This window comes from Scyliorhinus canicula, chromosome 20, assembly GCF_902713615.1.
Source record: "Scyliorhinus canicula chromosome 20, sScyCan1.1, whole genome shotgun sequence".
NCBI lineage: Eukaryota > Metazoa > Chordata > Chondrichthyes > Carcharhiniformes > Scyliorhinidae > Scyliorhinus > Scyliorhinus canicula.
This window is the reverse complement of record NC_052165.1, coordinates 52,243,889-52,260,999: the sequence shown is the minus strand read 5'-3', so window position 1 is coordinate 52,260,999 and position 17,111 is coordinate 52,243,889. Positions and strand designations below refer to the sequence as shown.

Genomic DNA, 17,111 nt, shown 5'->3' with positions numbered 1-17,111 from the left:
TTTCATTGTGCAAATACATCATGAGGTTGAGTTATAGTGTAGTTTAATAGTTAGAGTGAATATTGATTACTGCACTACAGATTCAGTATTATTATTTTATTATCTCTTACTTAGAAAAGTGTGCAAACCTAATCAGGTTTAGTACTGTAAAATAAATTTGTTTTGATTTAAACTTCTTAGTTTTATATTCTTTGTCAACGCTACATATCTCGCTATCAAGACAAGGAATATAACAGGTATGTTTGGCACAATGAATTTGTTTAGGATTTGCTATGCTGCCTGACATTACCAACGCACAGAACTGGTGCAGAGATTTATGAAGCATTGAATAGATAGATAGATAGAATTTACAGTGCCGAAGGAGGCAATTCGGCCCATCGAGTCTGCACCGGCTCTTGGAAAGAGCACCCTACCTAAGGTCAACACCTCCACCCTATCCCCATAACCCAGTAGCCCCACCCAACACTAAGGCCAATTTTGGACACTACGGGCAATTTATCATGGCCAATCCACTTAACCTGCACATCTTTGGACTGTGGGAGGAAACCGGAGCACCCGGAGGAAACCCACGCACACACGGGGAGGATGTGCAGACTCCGCACAGACAGTGACCCAAGCCAGAATCGAACCTGGGACCCTGGAGCTGTGAAGCCATTGTGCTATCCACAATGCTACCGTGTAGTCGGAAAGTGTCGGCTCAAGTTGGTTCATTGCAGAGGAATCACAAGTGATGGAGCAGCCAACATGACTGGGAAAAAACAATGGAATTATAATGAGGATTAAGGAGCCAGCTGGTCAGGACATTATTTTGAATCATTGTTTTATTCACCGTGATGCATTGGCATCGAAAATAATTCCATCCGGTCTTGAAGAGATGTTGAAATTAACTGTGAAAGTTGTGAATTTCATTACATGCATGGCACTCAATACCAGCCTTTTGAGGCATTTATTCATCCACAGAGAAGTATGTTGGCTGTCAAGGGGTTGAGTGCTTGTCAGAGTTTGCAAACTGAGGTATCACACCCACGATTTCCTCTTTGAGAAATCGTCCCCTCGGGCTGATTCGTTTGTTGATGAAACTTGGGTGCAAACTATGTCTTACCTTGCAGACATCTCTGCAATTCTAAATGAACTGAATCTCAAATTGCAAGGGAAGAATGATGATTGCTTTTGGCACTGTGAAGAAATTGATTCTTTTCAAAAGTCGTTGAAAGTTTGGCAAGTGCGAGTAGAAAGCCAAAACTACTACATGTTCCCCACATCAAAGAAAATAATGTTAGTAAGGGAACTGTCAATAGACTGGCAAGCCTTATTTAGTCGCATCTGGCTGCTCTCATGAACAGTTTTTGCTGCTATTTTCCAGAGAAGTTTCAGATTTTGAGAGAGAAGCGATGGGTGAAAAATCCCTTTGAGTTTGAGATCCCCAATTATTAACTAAGAGCTGATTCCAAATGAAGAAACTGAACTTCTGCGCTTCACCTGTGACAGCACATTAAAACACAACTCAATGAGGCTGTCAGCATTCTGCAGTAGAGTCTTCGAGGAGTATTCAGTGCTGAGTAAAACGCGCATTTTGTTGTTATTGCCCTTCACAACGACTGACATGTGTGAGGTTGGATTTTCCAGCCTCACAAAAATGAAGACAGCACAAAAGAACCAGCTGAGCTCTGCAGCTGATATGCACATTGTCCTCTCCTCCTGTGCATCTGATTGGAGTGAGATTGTGAGGACAAAGCAGGCTCACCTATCATTTTAACGGTAAGAGAAAATGTGAAGGTCGCCCGGTGTGGTCCCGAAGGATGGCCGGTTGGTGAAAATGGGTCCCAGGCAGAAAACTTTGAAAAACACTGGACTAGCCAACAGAAAACAAGAGTCTGTGGATAAATAGGTATTTTCTGGTTGGCAAGCTGTAACCAGTAGTGTGCCACAGTATATGGCACTCGGGTCTAAACTATTTACAATCTATATTAATGACTTGCATGCAGGGATAGAAGGTATTCTAACCAACTTTGCAGATTACACTAAAATAGATGGGAAAGCAAATTGCAAATTTACAAATGGACATCGATAAGTTAGGTGAGTGGGCCAAAATTTGGCAGGATAGTACCCTTGCACTCCTCTTGGCACCTGGACACCATTGCACTGCCAACCTGACACTGCCAGGGTGCCCAGTTGGTGCCAGGGCACTGCCACAGTGCCAGGCTGGCTGTGCCAATGTGCCTGGGTGCCAGGTTGGCACTGCCAAGGGTCAAGGCCTGGGGGGGCATGCCCATGAAAGGGGGGGTGGTCGAGAGGTTTGATGGGGCCCCAGAAAGGTTGGACAGGTGAAGGGGGGGTACTTAAAGTGTGGTTTCCTGAAAGCATGTGTGTAGAAATCGGGACAACCTTTCAAAATGGTTGCTCAATCTGTGACGATCCGGTCCTGCTGGCGAGCCCAGCTCCCCAGTGCTGGAACAATTTCAAAGTATGGCCTCGATGGGGAGAAAGTCCCTGAAAAAATAGCTGAGTATCGTTGAATAGCGGTCTCAATCTCAACATTGCAACTATCAAAAACAGCCTGAAAAATGCTCCCAAAACCAGACCTTGAAATTTTTACGGTGAATCACACCCTTCAAACGTCTTCAGTGCAAATGGATCTAGCTGTCCTCATGCATGAATCGCAGGAAGTTGGGTGCAACAGCTGTTAAAGAAGGCAAATGGAATTTTGGTATTTGTTGCTAATGGAATAGATTAGGGAAGTGCTGTTGCAACTATATAAGGCATTGGTGAGACCACATCTAGAGTACTGTGCACAGTACTCCTTACTTGAGATAGGTCTCCTTACTTGAGGTAGGTCAAAAATGGATTTGAAATTGTTCAGAGAAGATTCACTAGATTGATTCCAGGGATGAAGTATATGTCTTATGAAGAGCGAGTGAGCAGTCTAGGCCTATACTTGCCCATTCCATCAGTTCCTTGTAAATGTCGGCACCTTCTCCTATTTTTCCTCTGACAGAAGCTTATCTTGCAGCACCGGAGGCGGCAACCCTGGGAAAAGACGGCACCACTCTCCTCACTAAATCCCGAACGCAGTTACCGAAACCCATTCCCCTTAGGCTCCTCCTAACCATTCCCCCAACTCCTCCAGCTCCACAAATTTGCCACCTACAAACAAGTCCCTGAAGTACTCGATCCCCACCTACTGCTATCCCCAGAACCTCACATCCAGTCTAAAACCTACGGTTATCACAAATAGGCGCTCACAATGATATACCCTCGAACCCCAAGTGCTTCCTATACTGCCCCCACACCCTCAAGGTCAACAGCACTGCTGGACTAATGGAATACCTGGGTGACGGGAATAGCAGAGGTGCCAACAACAAAACCCTCAAGCTTGGTGCCCTACATAATGCCGCCTCCATCCATCCCCAAACCAACCTCTCCTCCAGGGCCCATTTCCTCAACACCGCAATGTTTGCAGCCCAATAATAATTCTTCAAATTCATCAAAGCCAGCCTCCTCTTCCACCTTGCACCCACTCCAGAAAAGCCTGCCTTACCCACGGGGCCTCGCCTCCCACACAAACCCTGAAATGAATCCATTAACTTTCCTAAAAAATGACTTGGGTACAAAGATAGGGAGGTTCTGAAACACAAACAGAAACCGAGGCAGCACCATCATTTTTACTATCTGCACCCGCCCTGCCAGCGACAACGGCAAAACATCCCACTTCCTAAAATCCACCTTCATTCCCTCTACCAATCGGGCCAAGTTCAATCAATGCAGCTGGACCCAGCTCCGCACCACCTGGATACCAAGGTATCTAAAGCTTGTCCCCACCACCCGAAATGGAAACTCCCTTAACCTCCTTTCCTGCTCCCCATTGATTGGGAGCACCTCACTCTTTTCCATATTCAATTTATATCCCAAAAAGCAGCCAAGTTCCTCCAGAATCCCCATAATCTCCCAATGCCGCCCAATGAGTCTGAAATATTTAATAACAGGTCATCCGCATACAGCGGAGCCCTATGCTCGACACACCGCTCTCACTCAATTGCTCTCCAATCGCTCAACACCCTGAGCGCCATTACCAATGGCTCTATCACCAAGGCGAGAAGCAACGGGGAGAGCGGGCCTCCCAAAGTAACTGGAACTCACTCAGTTCATCTACACACTCGCCACCGGCACCTTATACAGCGACCAAACCCAATCCACAAACCCCTGTCCAAACCCGAACCTCCCCAATATCTCAAACAAATATGCCCACTCTACCCAATCAAAAACCTTCTCTGCATCCCTCGCCACCACTACCTCAACCTCCTGGCCCCTCGAGGGCATCATAACCATGTTGAGTAACCTCCGGACATTCACCGACAACTGCCTTGCTTTCACAAAACCCGTCTGATATTCCCCAATCAACCCCGGCGAGCCCAATCGGGGTCTTCAGGCCCTGCACCAACCCCTCCTCTCCCTTGGGAAACTCTAACCCATCCAGGAAACACCTCATCCCCTCTTCCCCCCTCGGGGGATCTGATTCATAAAGCTCCCTATAGAAGGCCACAAATACCCCATTCACCTCCTCCGGATCCATCACCAACTTGCCCCCTTCATCCCTCACTCTACCAATCTTCCTCGCTGTTGCCTGCTTCCTCAACTGATGGGCCAGCATCCAACTTGGCTTCTCCCCGTAATAATACACTCACATTCTGGCCCTCCACAACTGTCCCATCCCCCTAGACACTAACTCAAACTCCATTTGAAACCTCTGTCCCTCCTTTAGCTACAGCTCCTCCGGCACAACCGAGTGTCTCCTATCCACCCTCAAGATCTCATCAACCAACCTTGCTCTCTTCTCCCGATTCATCCTCTCCCTGCACCCAAATCAAGATAAAATCCCTTCTAATTACAGCTTGAGTGTCTCCCACAATGTGGCGGCTTTGACCTCCCCAATATCATTCACCTCCACATAGTCCCAAATGGCAGCCCTCACCCGCTCACACACACCCTCATCTGCCAACAGCCCCACATCGAAACTCCACTGTGGCTCTCCACGGAACCACGCGCAAATCCACCCAATGCGGTGCTTGGTCAGAGACCACGATTACTGAATATCCTGAATCTGCCACCCCCGCCAGCAGTGCCTTGTCCATTACGAAAAAAATTGACCTAGCTTCCCGCTAACTACTGTATTCCTACCCCTCGGATCGGCCACAATGCTCCCCACTTCAAACGTCTCCCTCTTATTGACCAACACCGAGCCATCCCTTTCCCAGCTTCAGGTGCGCCTCCTGCAGCACATCACGTTTGCCTGAAGACTACTCAAGTGCATGAACACACACGACCGTTTAACTGGCCCATTCAACCCTCGCACATTCCACATGACTAGCCTGGTCAGTGGGCTTCCCCCACTTCCCCTCCCCTTCCCTGCCGATCAGTCATATCACTTCTTGGGTGAGCATCTCGTGGCGCTCAGGCCCACCCTCAGATGCCAATGCCATCACTCCCTTCCCAACTGCGCCACACCAACCACATCCATGTCAATAACCTTACCCCCTCCCCCCCCCCCCTAGCCCCCCACATCCCCCAAACAAAGAAACACCCCATTTACCCCCCCCCCCCCCCCCCCCCCCCCCCCCGCCCACGCCTTCCTCATGGCAACCCCCCACTTCTCTTCAGTTAATTAGCCCGGCCAGCTAGCATAGCGGCCACGCCCAAGGCCTCTGACCTACGCATTCCCCTCCAATTCACCCCTCCCCCTTCCTTCCAAACACCAACAAATAAAGAAGAACAAAAAGAACACTCATTATTGCCGCTCCCCAAAATCCACCCCAAAAAAATACCCCACCCCAGACATTTTACCATACACACAAAGCTCCACTCCAAAGTTCAGTGTTCTCACACTCCTCCCAGTCCATGGTCTCTCATAAAATCCATTGACTCTTCTGATGAGTCAAATTGAAACTCTTGTTTCTGATAAGTCACCCACAAGCGGGCAGGGTACAGAACCCCAAACTTCACTCCTATCTTGAAGAGGGCAGTCTTTACCCAGTTAAACCTGGCTCTCCTCTTGGCCAGCTTTACACCCAGGTCCTGGTAGACCACAACTTACTCTCATCCCAGGTACACCTCCGGGTCTGCCTCGCCCACTGCAAATTCTTTCCCTTGTCCAAGAAACGGTGCAACTGCACCACTATCGCCTCGGCGGGGCCCCCACCTACGGCCTCCCTCAATTCCCTGTCTGCCCGATCCACCTCGAGGGGCTGATCAAAGGTTACCTCCACTATCAACTGCTATATTTGGCGGCACCTGCTCGCCCGATACCCTCTCTCCCGACTATCCTCAGATTCTGTCACCTGGAGCGATTCCCCAGGTCTTCCAACTTCTCTCTCAGCCTCTTCTGATTGCCCACCACCATACACTACTCCGTCGCCATCAAGGCCATCAGGTCCTGTTCTTCCACCCCCTCCTCCACCTTCTGAGTCACGAGGCCCTGAACCGCCAGCTTCTGCCCCACTTTCTCAATCACTGTCCTAAGTGGCTCCACCACCTTAGCCAGGTCCTTGAGGCCTCACTCCTTTAAAAACTCCACCAGTTGCTGTTGATCACTGGGCAAGCAGTGCTGCCCCCTTACCCTTTGCCATCTTGATCTGTGGCGTACCACAAAAACTGCCCTGGCCGCTGATCTCTCTTTCTCGGAGCTCTTCTTGTCCTCTGAGCCATGCACCAGACTCACCAGAGGAGTATTGCCTTCCCTGGGCACTCACACAACTTTCACTCTCAAAACCACCCCCATACGGGTGGGGAAAGACCAACAAAATCCACCGTGAGCCGGGGGCCACCAAATTTGCGACCACCCACTCAATGGCCACCACCAGATCCATGAGTTTCCTTGTTTGACTCATTTTGGTTTAGTCTGCCTGAGTGTGGCTCACACAATAGTGGACTGACACTTGTTGCATAGGTGAGCACTGTATGCCAATGCTTTGTCTTATGGTTGTGAAGTGCACTTCCACGTCACAATCATTGGGCTGTGTTTTACAAGACCTATGGAGATAGACTGGATGGCATGAAGGCTGACAAGATAATTTAGGAAGGAACAGTTTAATCACGAGCCACACTCAACTGAAACTGGCCTATGTTGTGGGGAATCCATTGAAAGAATAAGTGACGACACATATAATGTCATAATGCCAGTAAGTTGGTTGAATGTTTTGACTTGCATATATTTCAGCCTCACTGCGGCAAGCGCGGATGTGGCGAGCCGTTCAAACTTCTGTTGACTTTGGCAAATTCCTCCAGTGGGAGCGGCCAGAAAATTCCAGCCTCTGATTTTGAAAATAGGATGAGGGAATGGTGAAAAGTGTTAATGTGGTGAATGTAATATGATAATTCACACTATGTCTTTGCAAGCGCAGTAGCGTTATCTGACCACTAGGGGGAGTAGCTCTGGGAATGCTCAGGAGTTTGTACAGGGCTTCACCCTTGGCTCCGCCCATGTCTCCTCCCCCTAGTGCTGCTGTATAAATACCCTTGTCCAGAGTCAGCCTGCAGTTCACTGAGAGTTCATCAACGGGTAACAGGTTAAAGCCTAGATTCATGTCGGAAACACGTGTCTGGTGAATTGATGGTTCCATCAGTTAACAAGAACTGTTAGTTCAGAGGAGCTTCTTGAGGTATTTTCAGGTAGTTGATTAAGCAGGCCAACAATAGTACTGCACGATCAACGGTACTCTGGCTACCTTCACTGCCAGACATTAAGTTGGCCCTTTCTTCCAGATCTACCTCACATTCACCCAATAATTCCTCATCATCTGATGAGGTGTCGTCTTCTGGATGTTATGCTTCCACCAATTCCAATCCTCTTTGCAAACTCATGCACCCATCAGTGGTTCTCAAACAAGAATCCATGAACCTCTGGGAGTCAGTAGAGACTTTTTCAGGAGTCCAAAAAATAATTTCTCTCATGGATTAGAGAAAGAGAAACACATGGGAAAAGGGGAAGGAATAAAGAAAGAAATGCATCCATTTATGTAAATAAATGAGAGTTAGTGTTATCCCACTTTGAGTCACAAGATGTCCACTCCCAATACTTGGCCTTCTTCATGGTGATGGTCGCCACGCAGCAATGGTCGTCAGTGGTGAATCTCATAGTACGAGAGACGGGGAGTGGGGAAGTCAGCTATTACTGGGATAGTGGCAATAACGCTGTTAAATTAATTAATGTCCTAAGCATTATAGATTTCAATGCGACAAATAACCTATAGTCTCATCTTTTATGTTCCAGGCACCGAATTTCCAAGTCCAAGTTCAGGTCAGTTAACACCTAATATATTTAAGAGTCTTAATTTTGTATAATTTCAATGTTACGATAATTTAACTGTTACACGTGCCTACTCAATGGCAGCTTGATTTGTCCAATAGAAAAGCAAATAAACATTGTTTCAGATTATTTCTATGTTTCCCATTTTATATGGCATTATCTATCAAATGTCATTTAGTGAAACTTTTAAAAAGATTGCATGCATGGCAAAGTTTTACGTGCTGCTGATCGGCAGCTGAGCAGGATTCTCCGGCATGCAATTAGGGACGCGAAAGCTCGTGCGTCTGCCTTCTTCCCCATGTGTAGCTTTGGCTGCCTAGATGCCCCAAAGATTGCCACATTCGGGATGGCTTCACCCTCGCCCCCACAACATTGGACATTGCCTTGGAAAAGGCTGTCCACTACCCAACAAGTTTCGGACAAGCCCAGACATGTGGGTGTTGTTCACCAGGTCCCTCTGGCACTGTTCCCATTTGTCCTCCACCTCCGGGAAGAACCTGCTCATTCGGGTTTTGGTCAGGTGTGCTCTGTGCACCACTTTGAATTGCATGAGGCTGAGCCTTGCGCAGGAGGAGGTGGAGGTGGTCCTGCTTAGTACTTCGCTCCAGAGTCCCCAACCAACTTCTGTACCCAGTTCGACTCCCCATTTCCATCTGGTCTCGTCCAATGGTGTTCGGGCTCTGTCCAGTAGCTGTCCATATATGTTCCAGCAGAATCCCCCTTCTTCACTGTCCGTGTTCATCAGGTCCTCTAGTAGTGTGGTCCCTGAGGTCCAGGGATACCCTACTATCTCTTGGCGGAGGAAGTGTTATATTTGTAGGTGTCTCATTTCCTGTCCTGTCGGTAGTTCTCATTCCTCCATCAGTTTGTTCAATGTCGCTACTGTGTTACCTATGCAGATGTCCCTAACTGTCAGCGTTCCCCATCCTATCTCCTTTTTTTGAAAAGTTGTCTGCAGCATGGCTGGAGGGAATCTGTGGTTACCGCAGATGGGGGCTATGGGGGACATCTTGGTCAGCCTGTAGTGCTGTCTTAATTGGCCCCACGTTGTCAGTGTGGCCGCTACCACTGGGGTGGATGTATATTCTGCAGAGGGGGATGGGAATGCTGCCATTGCTAGGGCACGGAGGGTCATCCCCGTGTAGGAGGTCTCCTCCATTCGCATCCGCTCTGAGTTGGATTTGTGCACCCATCCCCTCACTCTTTCCGCTGTTACTGCCCAGTGGTAGCTGGCTAGCAGACCTATTGGAATTTCCCCACCTGGAGAAGATCAAATATGCCATCCGAGGGTAGGAGGAAAGCTTCCTTACTGCATGAGGGCAATTTGTCGGCCTGTTCCAAAACCTGTTCGAGGCCAGCAACAGCCGGTACAGAGGGAAACTGGAAGTTTACAAGAAAAAAGAAAGACACGGAGAAACATCAGGGACACGCAACCCGGGGGGAAGGGGAGGGCGCGGGGGGGAAGAAAAGGGAGAGCCCGAGAGGGACTAAAGAAACAACTGGCCTCTTTTTGGCCAGTCCCGCCAGCGTGGATTGGACATGGTCCTACACGGTGGGACCTAGCTGGTAAGTTGGCTGGTGCGAACTTACGGTCCTCGGGGGGGGGGGGGGGGGGGTCCGACCCTGGGGGGAAGGGATCCCACACGGTGGCCTGGCCCGCGATTGGGGCCCACTGATCTGTGGGCGGGCCTGTGCCACTGTAGGGCTCCGCCATGGCCGGCGCGAAGAAGTCACCCCCCTGCGCATGCGCCAGAATACGCCGGTGGTTCTGTGCATGCGCTAACTGGCAGTCCGCGCCAGCTGGCGCGGCGCCAACCCCTCCGCCACCAGCCTAGCCCCCGGAAGTGCAGAGAGTTCCGCTACTTCCAGTCAGCCCGACGCCGGAGTGGTTCGTGCTGTTTTTGACACCGGCATCGGGCCATCACTCTGATTGGGGAGAATCCCGCCTCTGTTCTTGGATTGATCAGCACCAGTTGGTGCTACTCATTTGCTGAAAATACTGACCAACCTTTCTTTAATTTTTGATCTATTTACCACAATTGATTTTTGTGTAGCACCTCTATTGTGCTTTTGTCGGGGTTTACACTCTATTTCTGGGGCTGGCCACTCGATTTAATAATTGTGACAGTCATTTCTGCAGGATGACTTCCAGCAATTTCAACTTCAGTGCTCACTGTTTACTCCTGTAAGTGCTTCAGACCCAATTTGGACCTAGTACATCCATATCAAGAAGTAGCATATCCAAGTACTCCCCGCACCATCAGGCACTCCTAGCACTATCCCTGTTACAACTATTCTCCAGACCCATGGGTATCCATGGGCAATACTGTAGAAATTAGCTTGAATTACTCACAGGATTTCTCATCAGTTAATAATAGAACAAGCCAGAGCACAAAGGTAATTCCCTTTGCAAATTCTTTTTAACTATAATTGTCTGTACCTTGTAGCCGAATGTGACATTATGACACATCTTAATTTCTTCTCTCATGTGAATAAATAAAGTTGCCCTGAGTATAAAGGGGTAAACATTCTTCAAACATATATCAACTTTTGTGCTAATATTAACAAATGAACTGAATCTCGTATCAGCATATTCAATAAGCTGAAACTTAGTCCTTTACAGAATCAGTATGTTGTTTTAATGCATTTTGTGCAAATTATAAAAATTTTGTCTTGCGAAGTATCAATGTGTTGCAGATTGTCATGTAAACTCATTTGACAGTTCTAGGTATGTAATTAGATTTAAGATGTCTTGTAAGTATATAATTTGTTTTTAAATTAATGGCATTACCAGCTGCCTGTTGTACATGTGACAGGAATACTAATTTGTATTCTCAGTCTCATAGCAACCATGTGTAACCCATCTTCTGAGAACATCCTGCTGTGACATAATTATATGAAAAACTCAAAGTAGGAGGTTGGTGGTCTGCTGGTAAACAAGGTCCTGAGTGACACCAACCACAATAACCTTTCAGTTTTGCAGACATAGTTTTTCCTGGTAAAATACTGCTCCACTATCGTACCATGTTCTACAAATTGGATTTTCCAATATATCCATATGTTATTTCCAAAATATTTTGAAATATTCAATACGTCTGTGCTGCTCTGCTTTTCTTTTGGTTACTTTCCATCTTCCACCATATGAAATGCTATTTGTGTCCAAAACGTAGCAAGCAAGGATACTATCAGTGATCACTTAGATATGTGTAAGAATGGGACAATTTGTCTTGCTTTCTGTTTTTCCTCCTTCCAACATGCTGCACAAATTCGTCAGCCAAGTAATGCTAAGAACGTGTTCATGTTTCATTAGTTTCCCAGCATAACTTAATAGGAAAATCTGGTCCAATAAATTTGAAATTTTTTATTTAATTTGTGAAAGCGGTTTGAATGCACATTGCTTCAGACATCGACATCAGGATTATTGTGGCGGCAAGTTATACAATGAGTTTGTGAGTGAATATTAATCCAATTTGATATTATCTTGTATGCAATTATTGGCTAATATTTATAGAACTTGAAAATATTGTAGCTATGCAGTGAAATATCAAGAATAAACCTGAGGTGTACAGTCCATGCATGTAATAAAAACTATTTTTATTACATAATCGAAGAACATATTAGGAACAGGAGTACTGTGCCATTTGATAAGATCATGGCGGATTTGATTGTGACCTCAACTCTACTTTTCTATCTATCCCCATACACTTTGACTCCCTTGTCAATCAAGAATCTATCTCACTCAACCTTAATAATATTCAATAACCCAGCCTGCTCTCGAGGGAAGAGAATTCCACAGATGAATGACCCTTGAGAACAAAAGTCTTTTCCGTCTTAAATGGGAGACCATTTTTTAAACTGTGTCCCTTAGTTCTAGTCTCTCGCTTCAGGGGAAACATTCTATCAGTATCCACCCTATCAAGTCCCCTCAGGAATCCTGTACGTGGCAATGAGATCCCTCTCATTCTTCTGAATTCCAGTGGATACAAGCCCAAACTGTTCAACACTTACTGAGAAGATACTCCCTTCATCCCAGGAATCAATTGAATGAACCTTCTCTGAACTGCTTACAGTGAAAACATATCCTTCTCTCGGAAGGAGACTAAAACTGTACACAGCACTCCAGATGTCTCACCAAACCCTGCACAACTATAGCAAAGCTTCCCTCCTTTTGTATTCCATTATCCTTGCAGTAAATAGAACATTATGTTTCCATTCCTGAAAATTTGTTGTACCTTCATACTAACTATTTGTGATTCATTTACTAGAGATCTCTCTGCACCACCAAGTTCTGCAGTATCTCTTCATTTAAATAGTTTATAGCTTTACTATTATTCCTGCCCAAATGGACAAGTTCACATTTTCCATCGTTATACTCCATCTGCCAAATCTTTGCCCACTCACTTAACCATTTGCAGACTCTCTACCTCCTCTTCCCAACTTGCTTTCCTACCTATCTTGGTGTCATTGGTAAATGTAGTGACCATACGTTCAATGACTTCATCAAAGTTATTGATATAGATTAAATAGTTGAGGCTCCAGCACTGATACCTGTGTCACTCCCCAGTCACAACTTGCCAACCTGGAAATGATCTATTTATCCATATCCTCTACTTCCTGTTAACTAATCAATCCTTTTTCCATGATAAAATATTATCCCCAACACCATGAGCTCTTATTTTGTGCAGTAAACTTTGATGTGGCACCTTAGCAAATGTATTTTAGAAATCTAAGTACATCATATACACGGGGTTCCCTTTATCCACTTTGCTTGGTGCTTCCTCAAAGAACTCAAATAAATTGGTCGAACATGATTTCCCTTTCACAAAGCCATGTTGACTCTGCCTGATTGCATTAAGATTTTCTAAGTGCCCTGCTCGAACCTCCTTAAAAATAGATTCTAGTACGTTTCCCTATGAGAGATGTTTTGTAAACTGGCTGACAGTTTCCAGCTTTCTGGCTCCCACCCTTCTTGAATAGAGGGGTGCTACTGGGCAGCATGGTAGCATAGTACTCCGCACTGCTGCTTCACAGCGCCAGGGTCCCAGGTTCGATTCCCGACTTGGGTCACTCTCTGTGCGGAGTCTGCACATTCTCCCTGTGTCTGCGTGGGTTTCCTTCGGGTGCTCCCGTTTCCTCCCACAAGTTCTGAAAGATGTGCTGTTAGGTAATTTGGACATTCTGAATTCTCCCTCCGTGTACCTTAACAGGTGCCGGAATGTGGCGACCAGGGGCTTTTCACAGTAACTTCATTGCAGTGTTAATGTAAACCTACTTGTGACAATAAAGATTAGTATTATTATTATTTTTGCCATTTTTCAATCTGATGGGACCTTACCAGAATCTAGGTAATTTTGAAAAATTAAAACCAATGCATCGACTATCCCCATAACCACTGCTTTTAAGACTGTAGGACGGAATATGCATGAACAAATTATGGGTCATTTGTGAGAAAGGTATGCCAATAATCAATGATGATTTTCATCTGCAAATATATTGGACAAATCAGATTGGAAAAGTAGCGTGGATGATAAGTTCACAAGAGTAATTTCATGACAGTTTGTTATGCAGCACATTTTAGCACCATCCAGGGAGCAGGCTATATGAGATCTGGTATTGTGCAATGCAGCAGGATTAAAATGAAGTACCTCATAATGAAGGTACCCTAAGTTTACATTTTTTAATGGGATATGGGTGCCGCTGGTTAGGCGAGCATTTATTGCCCATCTCTCGTTGTCCGCCAGAAGGTGGCAGTGAGTTGCCTTCTTGAACCGCTGCAGTCCTTGAGGTGTAGGTACACCCACAGTGCTGTTAGAGAGGGAGTTCCAGGATGTTGTCCAAGTGAAGGAATAGCGATATGTTTCCAAGCCGGGCATGAGTGACTTGGAGGGGTACCTCCAGGTGGTGGGGTTCCCAGGTATCTGCTATTCTTGTCTTCTAGATGGTAGTGGTCATGGGTTTGGAAGGTGCTGTCTAAGGAACCTAGGTGAGTTCCTGCAGTGCATCCTGCGAGCGGTACACATGGCTGCCACCATCCGTCGGTGGTGGAGGGATTGAATGTAGTGGAAAGAGTCTCAGTCAAGCGAGCTTTTTTGTCCAGGATGGTGTCGAGCTTCTTGAGTGTTGTTGGAGCTGCACTCATCCAGGCAAGTGGAGAGTATGCCATCATACTCCTGACTTGTGCCTTGCAGATGGTGGATAGTCTTTGGGGGGGGGGGCGGGCGGGATCAGAAAGTGAGTTATTTGCCATAGGATTCCTAGCCTTTGATCCACTCTGATAGCCACAGTATTAATATTGCTCATCCAGTTCAGTTTCTGATAATCGTCTGGATGTTGATTGTGGGAATTCAGCGATGGTAACGGTATTGAATGTCATGGGGTGATGGTAGATCCTCTCTTGTAGGAGATGGTCATTGCCGGGACCTTGAATGGTGCAAATGTAACTTGCCACTTGTCAGCGCAAGCCTGGATATTGTCTAGGTCTTTTTGCATTTGGACATGGACTGCTTCATTATCTGAGGAGTCATAAATGGTGCTGAACATAGTGCAGTCATCTGTGAATTTCACCACTTATGCCCTTATGATGGAAGGGAAGTCATTGATGATGCAGGTGAAGATGGTTGGGCTTAGGACACTGCCCCTGAGAAACTACTGCAGTGATGTCTTGGAGCTGTGATGATTGACCTCCAACCACCACAACCATCTTCCTTTGTGCCAGTTATGACTCCAGCAAACAGAGAGTTTTCCTCCTGATTACCACTGAATTTAGTTTAGCTAGGGCTCTTTGATGCCATACTCCGTTAGCTGTTGCCTTGATGTCAAGGGCAGTCAGTCTCACCTCACCTCTGGCATCCAGCTCTTTTGTCCATGTTTGACCCAATGTTGCAATGATCTAATTTCCCGTTCAGTTTAAGGGAGAGAGGAGTCGACTCGTGTTTTAAACTTAAATAAGAGCATGAAGACAGAGCTGGCTAAAGTGAACTGGGAAATTATGTTAGGGGATAGGTCAGGAGATTCAGTGGCATACATTTAAAATTAAAATTAAATTAAAATCGCTTATTGTCACAAGTAGGCTTCAAATGAAGTTACTGTGAAAAGCCCCTAGTTACTATATTCCGGCGCCTGTTCTGAGAGACTGGTACGGGAATTGAACCATGCTGCTGGCCTGCCTTGGTCTGCTTTAAAAGCCAGCTCTTTAGCCCTGTGGTAAACCAGCCCCTTAAACAACTATTTTAAATACTCAGAAAAGATACATTCCAATGAGAAAGAAAGACTCTAAGGGAGTCATCCGTGGCTAACTGAAGAAGCTAATGTAGTGGGTGTGATCTTCCGGCTGTTCACGCCAGTGGGATTTTCAGATCCCACTGACCCTGTATTCCCGCTAAGGGGTTCTCAGCGGTGTGGGGTGGATTCAATGGGACGTCCTGCCACCAGGCAATGGCGGGTCATCACCCGCCACCGAGAAACAAGCCAGATGGAGGCCAGAGAATCTCACCCAGTATCAAATTTAAAGAAAAAGCATACAATTTTGCAAACTTGAGTTGCAGGGCAGGAAATTGGCCAGAATAGAAAGAGCAGCAAAGAATGACTAAAATATTAACAAGGAGGGAGAAATTAGAGTATGAGAGCAAGCTCACTCAGAATATAAAAACAGATAGTCAGATTTTATGGATATTTAAAAAGGAAAAGAGTAGGAAAAGTTAGTGTTGGTCCACCAGAGACTCAAAATAGGGAATTAATAATGGAAAATAGGAAAATGACAGCCATATTGAACACATACTTTGCTTCTGTCTTCACTGTAGACGATATAAATAACATCCTAGAAATAATTATGAATCAGCAGATGAAAGGGAGAGAGGAACTTAAAACAATTACACTCACCAGAGAAAGGGTATCAGAGATTCATAGAATCATAGGGTGCGATTCAGTGGCCTTGTTACGCTTGACCGAGAGCACGACAGTTTGGCAGGAGCCAAATAGTGGGGAGGCCAAAAACGAGAACTGCGCTGGGTGCCAAACTGTGACGTAAATTGCCAGCTCCCGCAGGCAAAATCGGAATCCCGCCGTAGCATTGTGAGAAACCAATAATCACTGCTTAAGCCCCATATCCTTGCAATTAAGGGGAGCCACCCCATGTCGAACGGCCCCCCGTGATCCAGCCGCCTCCCAACAAGTGGTCATGCTGGCACCGATTAGTACTCCTTTTTAAACATGCGAATCGGGCGGAAGGCTGCTGCGGGGAGCCAAGGAGGTGAGTGGCCATCTTCACTCACAGGCAATGAGCCCAAGGGCACTGGGCTTCCTGCTCGGAGGGGACTGAGGGAAGGGGGACTACCCTTGGCTGGGATGGGGTTGGAGCTGGAGGAGGGAGGGGGTGCTCCGCATTGGGGGGGGGGGGGGGGGTGGGGGGTGGGGGGGGGGGGGGGGGGCGTCAACTGCTTGCGGTTCTGCCTTGCCAACCACTGGATCATGTGTACCTGTTTCGGGGGCAACACTTGTCCCTGCCTGTCTGCCCCATCGACTTCCAAAAACCCCCACTGATCGCAGAGGCCTCTGGCTGTGCGGCTGAAGTCGATTGCTAATGGGAAATTGTCAATCCCAGTTAAGTGAGCATTTCATGCATCCCAAGTGGATTCCCGTGGGTGGGTGTGTCATGTAGCATGTAGGAGTTATTGCCTAGCATCCGAATCAGACAGTAATGCCTGGACACTGTGCCTGAACACTGCGGGAGGCAACACCACGGACTCACCATCCAACATCTGAACACACAGGGGCTGGGCCCTAGTCCTGGGAACATGTCTACATCCGGTGGGTG

General features: G+C 46.8%; 1 protein-coding gene across 4 annotated transcripts in view; it reads left to right on the top strand.

Annotated features, from left to right (window-relative positions):
* The window catches only part of cacna1c (calcium channel, voltage-dependent, L type, alpha 1C subunit), a 1,225,933-nt gene that overhangs the window by 559,191 nt on the left and 649,631 nt on the right, over window positions 1-17,111 (top strand). For all 4 annotated transcript variants that reach the window (XM_038780480.1, XM_038780479.1, XM_038780478.1 and 1 more), the window contains one exon: window positions 8,264-8,290. In XM_038780480.1, coding sequence (XP_038636408.1) covers window positions 8,264-8,290 — 27 coding nt within the window. The remainder of the gene's footprint in view (window positions 1-8,263; window positions 8,291-17,111) is intronic.